The 9,350-nt window shown below is 43.0% G+C and overlaps 1 protein-coding gene across 1 annotated transcript in view; it reads left to right on the forward strand.

Annotated features, from left to right (window-relative positions):
* Positions 1 to 9,350, forward strand: part of nploc4 (NPL4 homolog, ubiquitin recognition factor) — a 55,468-nt gene extending 46,118 nt beyond the window's left edge. The window contains exons 14-17 of the mRNA XM_084169252.1: positions 3,396 to 3,488; positions 3,881 to 3,997; positions 7,091 to 7,193; positions 7,477 to 9,350. Coding sequence (XP_084025378.1) covers positions 3,396 to 3,488; positions 3,881 to 3,997; positions 7,091 to 7,193; positions 7,477 to 7,640 — 477 coding nt within the window. The 3' untranslated portion in view covers positions 7,641 to 9,350. The remainder of the gene's footprint in view (positions 1 to 3,395; positions 3,489 to 3,880; positions 3,998 to 7,090; positions 7,194 to 7,476) is intronic.

Genomic DNA, 9,350 nt, shown 5'->3' on the forward strand with positions numbered 1-9,350 from the left:
AAATGGGTCATGGATGGGTATTCCAGCATGACAAGACCCAAAACACACAGCCAAGGCAACAAAGGAGTGGCTCAAGAAGAAGCACATTAAGGTCCTGGAGTGGCCTAGCCAGTCTCCAGACCTTAATCCCATAGAAAATCTGTGGAGGGAGCTGGAGGTTCGAGTTGCCAAACGTCAGCCTTGAAACCTTAATGACTTGGAGAAGATCTGCAAAGAGGAGTGGGACAAAATTCCTCCTGAGATGTGTGCAAATCTGGTGGCCAACTACAAGAAACGTCTGACCTCTGTGATTGCCAACAAGGGTTTTGCCACCAAGTACTAAGTCATGTTTTGCAGAGGGGTCAAATACTTATTTCCCTCATTAAAATGCAAATCAATTTATAACATTTTTGACATGCGTTTTTCTGGATTTTTTTGTTGTTATTCTGTCTCTCACTGTTCAAATAAACCTACCATTAAAATTATAGACTGATCATTTCTTTGTCAGTGGGCAAACGTACAAAATCAGCAGGGGATCAAATACTTCTTTCCCTCACTGTACATCAATGATGTCGCTCTTGCTGCTGGTGACTCTCAGATCCACCTCTACGCAGACGACACCATTTTGTATACATCTGGCCCTTCATTGGACACTGTGTTAACAAACCTCCAAACGAGCTTCAATGCCATACAACACTCCTTCCGTAGCCTCCAACTGCTCTTAAACACTAGTAAAACTAAATGCATGCTCTTCAATCGAACGCTGCTGGCACCCGCCCACCCGACTAGAATCACTACTTTCGGCGGGTCTGACCTAGAGTATGTGGACAACTACAAATACCTAGGTGTCTGGTTAGACTGTAAACTCTCCTTCCAGACTCACATTAAGCATCTCCAATCCAAAGTTAAATCTAGAATCGGCTTCCTATTTCGCAACAAAGCCTCCTTCACTCATGCTGCCAAACATGCCCTCGTTAAACTGACTATTCTACCGATCCTTGACTTCGGCAATGTCATTTACAAAATAGCCTCCAACACTCTTCTCAGCAAATTGGATGTAGTCTATCACAGTGCCATCCGTTTTGTCACCAAAGCCCCATATACTACCCACCACTGTGACCTGTACGCTCTTTTTGGCTGGTCCTCACTACATATTTGTCGCCAAACCCACTGGCTCCAGGTCATCTATAAATCACTGCTAGGCAAATCCCCGCCTTATCTTAGCTCATTGGTCACCATAGCAACACCCACCCGTAGTATGCGCTCCAGCAGGTATATCTCACTGGTCATCCCCAAAGCCAACACCTCCTTTGGCCGCCATTCCTTCCAGTTCTCTGCTGCCAATGACTGGAACGAACTGCAAAAATCTCTGAAGCTGGAGACTCTTATCTCCCTCACTAACTTTAAGCATCAGTTGTCAGAGCACATTACCGATCACTGCACCTGTACACAGCCCATCTGAAATTAGCCCACCCAACTACCTCATCCCTATATTGTTATTTATTTTGCTAATTTGCACCCCAGTATCTCTATTTGCACATCATCTCTTGCACGTCTATCATTCCAGTGTTAATACTAAATTGTAATTATTTTGCACTATGGCCTATTTATTGCCTTACCTTCATAACTTGCTACATTTGCACACACTGTATATATATTTTCTGTTGTATTTTTGACTTTATGTTTTGTTTACCCCATATGTAACTCTGTGTTGTTGTTTTTTATCGCACTGCTTTGCTTTATCTTGGCCAGGTCGCAGTTGTAAATGAGAACTTGTTCTCAACTGGTTTACCTGGTTAAATAAAGGTGAAATAAAATAAAAATAAAAAGAGGAAGGATTAATGGCTGTGATAGGAGAAATTGAGGATGGTCTCAATTGGTAGAGCATGGCGCTTGTAACGCCAGGGTAGTGCGTTCGATCCCCGGGACCACCCATACGTAAAAATGTATGCACACATGACTGTAAGTCACTTTGTATAAAAGCGTCTGCTAAATGGCTTATTATTATTATTATTATTTATCAACAACATTGTCGTTACTCCACAATGCTAACCTAATTGACAGTGAAAAGAAGGAAGCCTGTAAAGAATACAAATATTCTAAAGCAAGCATCCTGTTTGGAACAAGGTACACTGCAAAAAATGTGACAAAGCAATAAACATTTTGTCCTGAATACAAAGTGTTACGTTTGGGGCAAATGCAACACATCACTGAATACCACTCTCCATATTTTCAAGCATAGTGGTGGCTGCATCATGTTATGGGTATGCTTGTAATTGTTAAGGGCTGGGGAGTTTTTCAGAATAAAAAAGAAAGGTAATGGAGCAAAGCACAGGCAAAATCCTAGAGGAGACCTGGTTCAGGCTGCTTTCCACCAGACACTGGTAGATAAATTCACCTTTCAGCAGGGCGATAACCTAAAACACAAGGCCAAATCTACATTGGAGTTGCTTAACAAAAAGACAGTAAATGTTCCTGAGTTGCCGCATTACAGTTTTGACTTAAACTTACTTATATCTATGGCAAGACCTGAAAAAGGTTGTCTAGCAATGATGAACAACCAATTAGACAGCTTGAAGAATTTTGAAAATAATATTGGTCAAGTGTTGCACAATCCAGGTGTGGAGAGCTCTTAGACTTACCCAGAAAGACTCACTGATGTAATCGCTGCCAAAGGTGGTTCTAACATGTATTAACTCAGGAGTGTGAATACTACTGTAAATTAGATATTTCTGTATTTAATTTTCAATAAATGTGGAAACAGTTCTAAAAACATGTTTTCACTTTGTGATTATGGGGTATTGTGTGTAGATGGGTGAGATTATTTTACAATTATTACTCAGGCTGTAACACAACAAAATGTTAAATAAGTCAAGGGGTATTAATACTTTCTGAAGGCACTGTAGGTAATTAATCAATGACATGTTGAGATGAGTAGCTGTAGCACAGGTTTTAGAGCCAGTCAACTGAAAAAAGCCTCTGTCAATCAATATTATTCCATTTACATTCTCCAAGCCTTCCAACTAGCAAGTGGATATACATGTTGTTTTCAGAACATGTTGGTTGCTGTGTGTGTTTACGAACAACTAAATGGTCAAACCGAAACGGATGATGTCTTCCTCTTTCCACAATAATGTCGTAAAATGTTGGCATCTCCACGCTATACATCTACCACCTCATCCTGGGGTGCTGCTAGCCAATGATGAGCCAGAGAAAATAAAGAGAACTAGACAGACTTGCCAAATATTTATTACCATCTGAGAGCACTTTATTACTTCTCTTGTATTCCTCTCTGTTTTCATACTGACATCTGTTTTCTTGGCTCTACATCTCACTGATGCAGAGGGAAGGAACGTGCTCTCAAATATCTAACTAGTTTCCTCTTCTTCTCTCTCTTTCCTTCCATCTCCATCCAGATAACCACCACATTCCCCAAGGACCCCCAGTACACATTCTGCTCCACACAACGCTTCCCCATTGAGAACAGAGACATCCTGGGAGAGACACAGGTACACATTATCACACACCATTCAGCTCCACACAACGCTTCCCCATTGAGAACAGAGACATCCTGGGAGAGACTTGCTCAGTAACACACCCACAATAACAACTAAAAGGGTTCTATTTTGTTTGCTTCAGTGGCCAAATGGTGACCTACATACTTCTCTCTGTCTCAGAGCTTTCAGAAGGCTCTGTCATTTCTTTCCTGACATATAACCCTCTTTGGCAACAGCCATCATTTCTGCTATGTTTCAACCTGACCTGATCACATATGGGTGTCTGCCAGTGAAAATGAATGCTCATGTTTAGAGTCCCTGGGCTATGGGGGGGTTATAGGAGTTATTAATCTTGATCATATTCCATGTTTTCCCCTTTCGTTATGTGTGTCCGTGTGTAACAGGATTTCCACAGTTTAGCTACGTACCTGTCCCAGTGCACCTCCGCTGTATTCCTGGACATTGTGTCAGACTTTCACCTACTCATCTTTCTGGTCACCAACGAGGTCATGCCTCTCAGAGTAAGTACTGTAATGCTACACTCTCTTTCACACACAAACACTCTCATACAGATTTGCTCACACACACACAAACAAAACACGTTCAAGCAAAATGTTTTGGTTTGTTGTCACGCTACAAAAGGTTCTGATTATCACCACGTTTGTCCAATGTGGAAGTGGTTATGGTTTTTCCTGAGAATATCTTTGTTGATTGCGGTTAGATACATTACACGCTTTACATAATCACGCTTCACCATCTGGCAGTCCGAAAAACAAATCTGGGTTTGGCGGATGCCAGGAGAACGCTACCTACCCCAATGCATAGTGCCAACTGTAAAGTTTGGTGGAGGAGGAATAATGGTCTGGGGCTGTTTTTCATGGTTCAGCCTCCTTAGTTCCAGTGAAGGGAAATCTTAACGCTACAGCATACAATGACATTCTAGACGATCCTGTGCTTCCAACTTTGTGGCAAGAGTTTGGGGGAGGCACTTTCCTGTTTCGGCATGACAATGCCCCCGTGCACAAAGCGAGGTCCATACAGCAAGTCCCTGCAGCAATGTTCCAACATCTAGTGGAAAGCATTCCCAGAAGAGTGGAAGGTTATAGCAGAAAAGGGGGGACCAACTTCATGTTAATGCCCATGATTTTGGAATGAGATGTTCGACGAGCAGGTGTCCACATACTTTTGGTCATGTAGTGTACCTTTACGTACTTTTACCTAAAAATTGCCTTTTGACTTATTCCAAATTTTTGTTGTTACAACCTGAATACAGAATGGATTACAAATCTTTTTTGCTCACCCATCTACACACGATACCCGCTAATGACAAATTGAAAACATGTTTTTAGAATTGTTTTGCTAATTTATTGAATATGAAATACAGACATATCTAACTCACGTAAGTATTCAAACCCTTGAGTCAATACATGTTCGATTCACCTTTCGCAGTGATTACAGCTGTGAGTCTTTCTGCATAAGTCTCCCCAAATTGTAAAGTGGTTATCCCACTGGCTATAGGGTGAACGCACCAATTTGTGAGTCGCTCTGGCTAAGAGCGTCTGCTAAATGACGTTAATGTGCCCTTGAGCAAGGCACTTAACCCTAATTGCTCCTGTAAGTCGCTCTGGATAAGAGAGTCTGCTAAATGACTAAAATGTAAATGTTAAGAGCTTTGCACACCTGGATTGTACAATATTTGCACATTATTATTTTTAAAATTCTTCAAGCTCTGTCAAGTTGGTTGTTGATCATTGCTAGACAGCCATTTTCAAGTCTTTACATATATTTTCAAGCCTATTTAAGTCAACTGTAATTCATGTTCAACACTTTTATTGCACGCAGAGTGAGTCCATGCAACTTATTATGTGACTTGTTAAGCACATTTTTACTCCTGAACTTTAGGCTTGCCATAACAAAGGGGTTGAATACTTTTCATTTGTTATTAATTTGTAAAACATTTGTAAAAACATATTTCCACTTTGACATTATGGGGTATTGTGTGTAGGCCAGTGACACACAATCTCTATATAATCCATTTTAAATTCAGGCTTTAACACAACGATATGTGGAGAAAGTCAAGGGGTGTGAATACTTTCTTAAGGCGCACTGGACAGTCATGGTCAAACGTTTTGAGAATGACACAAGTATTGGTCTTCACAAAGTTTGCTGCTTCAATGTTATGAGATTTTTGTCAGATGTTACAATGGTATACTGAAGTATAATTACAAGCATTCCATAAATGTCAAAGGCTTTTATTGACAATTACATTAAGTTTATGCAAAGAGTCAATATTTACAGTGTTGACCCTTCTTTTTCAAGACTTCTGCAGTCCGCCCTGGCATGCTGTCAATTAACTTTTGGGCCACATCCTGACTGATGGCAGCCCATTCTTGCATAATCAATGCTTGGAGTTTGTCAGAATTTGTGGGTTTTTGTTTGTCCACCCGCCTCTTGAGGATCGACCACAAGTTCTCAATGGGATTAAGGTCTGGGGAGTTTCCTGGCCATGGACCCAAAATGTCGATGTTTTGTTCCCCGAGCCACTTATGGCAAGGTGCTCCATAATGCTGGAAAAGGCATTGGTCGTCACCAAACTGTTCTTGGATGGTTGGGAGAAGTTGCTCTCTGAGGATGTCTTGGTACCATTCTTTATTCATGGCTGTGTTCTTAGGCAAAATTGTGAGTGAGCCCACTCCTTTGGCTGAGAAGCAACCCCACACATGAATGGTTTCAGGATGCTTTACTGTTGGCATGACACAGGACTGATGGTAGCGCTCACCTTGTCTTCTCTGGACAAGGTGTTTTCCGGATGCCCCAAACAATCGGAAAGGGGATTCATCAGAGAAATGACTTTACCCCAGTCCTCAGCAGTCCAATCCCTGTACCTTTTGCAGAATATCAGTCTGTCCCTGATGTTTTTCCTGGAGAGAAGTGGCTTCTTTGCTGCCCTTCTTGACACCAGGCCATCCTCCAAAAGTCTTCGCTTAACTGTGCGTGCAGATGCACTCACACCTGCCTGCTGCCATTCCTGAGCAAGCTCTGCACTGGTGGTGCCCCGATCCCACAGCTGAATCAACTTTAGGAGACGGTCCTGGCGCTTGCTGGACTTTCTTGGGTGCCCTGACGCCTTCTTCACAACAATTGAACCTCTCTCCTTGAAGTTCTTGATGATCCGATAAATGGTTGATTTAGGTGAAATCTTACTTGCAGCAATATATTTGCCTGTGAAGCCCTTTTTGTGCAAAGCAATGATGACTGCACGTGTTTCCTTGCAGGTAACCATGGTTAACAGAGGAAGAACAAAGATTTCAAGCACCACCCTCCTTTTAAAGCTTCCAGTCTGTTATTCTAACTCAATCAGCATGACAGAGTGATCTCCAGCCTTGTCCTCGTCAACACTCTCACCTGTGTTAAGTTCATTTTCATGGCAAAGAGGGACTTTGTAATAAATTGCAATTAATCTGATCACGCTTCATTACATTCTGGAGTATATGTAAATTGCCATCATCAACACTGAGGCAGCAGACATTGTGAAAATTTGTATTTGTGTCATTCTCAAAACTTTTGACCACGACTGTATGTTGTGTAACAGGGTTATAATGATCTGTTCACAGGACAGCATTGGTCTGCTGCTGGACGCAGTGAAGACAAAAGACGAGGAGCTGGCTCAGACCTGGAAGAAGTCTGAGCAGTGGGCCACCATCGAGCAGCTGTGCAGTAAGTACCACTGGACATCAAGGAGGGCGCTGACATGCCTTAGTTGAAATTATTACATTTCTATTGCTGTTGGGAAGTTTTTGGTTGGATTTTAAAGTGATGGATGAGTTGATCTTGTCTTGCGTTCAATTCAGTAGACCTTTATTGACCAAAAATACCAATTTGGATGCAGCTCATTACATGCATCATTCCTACATACAAAAATAAGTCTGAAAAGTCATCCCTGGTAAGAGTCACTGCTCTGTTGTCCTTAACCTCTGACCGCTCTCTCTTCTCTCCTCAGGCACGGTGGGTGGGCAGTCATCGGGCCCTCAGGAGTTCGGGGCCGTGGGCGGGGGCCCCTCTACCCCAGCGTCGTCCTCAGCCATGTGGTCTTGCCTCCACTGCACCTTCATGAACCAGCCAGGCACAGAGCTCTGTGAGATGTGCAGCCTGCCGAGGGGTTAAACCCCATCCCTCCTGTGGCCCCCTGCCCTGCTTCCCAAACCCCTCCTTTACCACCCTGTGTCCAGCCCTGCCCACCTCCCCGTCTCCTTACGCACCAATGACATCATTGCACCGGGATTGGAAGCTGCAAGCAGCTGTGTGATTGGATGTCTCCTCCTCTTGGCCCTCTGTTCCTCTGTTCCTCACTTCTCAGACTGCTAAGGGGATGATGAGCGTAAAATGATGGCACTCGTTTACACAATCCAATTATGTAACAAAGGATGACTGTGTGCTCTCAATCCTTTCTCTATCTCCGCCGTAGCCCCTGACTGAGACCGGCTGGGACATGTTTAGGTAAAAGCACTTTGGCAACAAGTCTTCTTCCCTATTTCTCCCCATGGCCCCTGATATTCCTCCATGACCTGGCTCCAAAAAACGTTGCTGTGCTTCAGGACAACGGCAAAAGAAAGACTGTTGAATTTGGATGTTATCTCTCACTCACACCGACCAGTGCCCCCCCCCCCCCCTCGCTGTCACAACTTATTCTGGAAAATCTGTTGTGTAAATAATATACATTATTTGAGGAATGATTGATGCTGTTTATTTAATTACACATGAAGCATTTTGTTTTCCTGATTGTAGCTACAGTATATATCTGGACTTTTGAATCAGTTTGGGTCAGTTTTGCTCAGTCAGATGCTACAGTTCTTGTAGAACTCACCCTCCCTTACAGTTCAACAGTTATCAGACAGTGATAAGATCTCTTGATTGGCCCAAGCTTAGAGACGTTAAATGTATCTATCATACAGTCTCATAAATCTAACCTCTTTATTTAGTGTTTTCAATTGCAGGAGTGATATTTGTTCTCGGTTGCTCAGGCTCTTCCCCTTGGTTGATGCCCTGCCCTCAGGAGTACGTTTGGGGAGATGGTTATATTTTTCATTTGAATTGGAACTGGCGTACATGCTCAGTATTTGTTAAATCTCCAGTTGAAGCTTATACTGTATAGTACACCATGCCTGTTTTGATGGCTGCTTTGAGATGCTTGCTTACTTACTGGGTTAGCTACCTACACACACTCTCGCTCTCTTGCTCTCTCGCGCTCTCTACCTACACTGGCGCCAGTCCAGAGGGGCCAGAGAATATCTCCTCTGACGGGCTCCTATGGATCTCATCACTCTGCCTTCAAAGACTCCATAGGTCACAGGTCAACATAGTGGGAGAGAAAGATGCCTTCCAGCAGGCCAATGTGCTGTGCACCTGGGATAGAGAGAGGAAGAAAGATGGTCAGGGAGGGAAAAGGACATTGCGAAGAGGGGGGGAGAGGGCAGGCAGTGTTGAAGAGCTTTGGGTGTGTTTGCTTTTGTTACAAACAACCAATATTTCCCTCCACACTAAAAGCTGTACAACTGAACTCATTCCATCAGTAGTAATTTGATGTCAAATAACTGATGTCCACTGCACAATCAATTCAGTAGGGAATGTTTACCCTTCTCATGCCCCCTTTTTGAGATCCAGGTTACAGTGATCCAGGTACACTATAATGTCTGAATATGAATGGGTAAGCAGGTATCATTGACCTTCCAGACGAGCACTTATTCCACAAGAGCTCTGTGTCATCACTGGGGGGGTTGTGTTACTTCACATGTATCGCTGATTCAATGTATTCAGCTTTATATGCTTGAAATAAAGTGTGCAAGCCTTTACACTGCTATTTTGATGGCATTCAAC

This window comes from Coregonus lavaretus (genome assembly GCF_964263955.1).
Source record: "Coregonus lavaretus genome assembly, chromosome: 1".
Lineage (NCBI taxonomy): Eukaryota > Metazoa > Chordata > Actinopteri > Salmoniformes > Salmonidae > Coregonus > Coregonus lavaretus.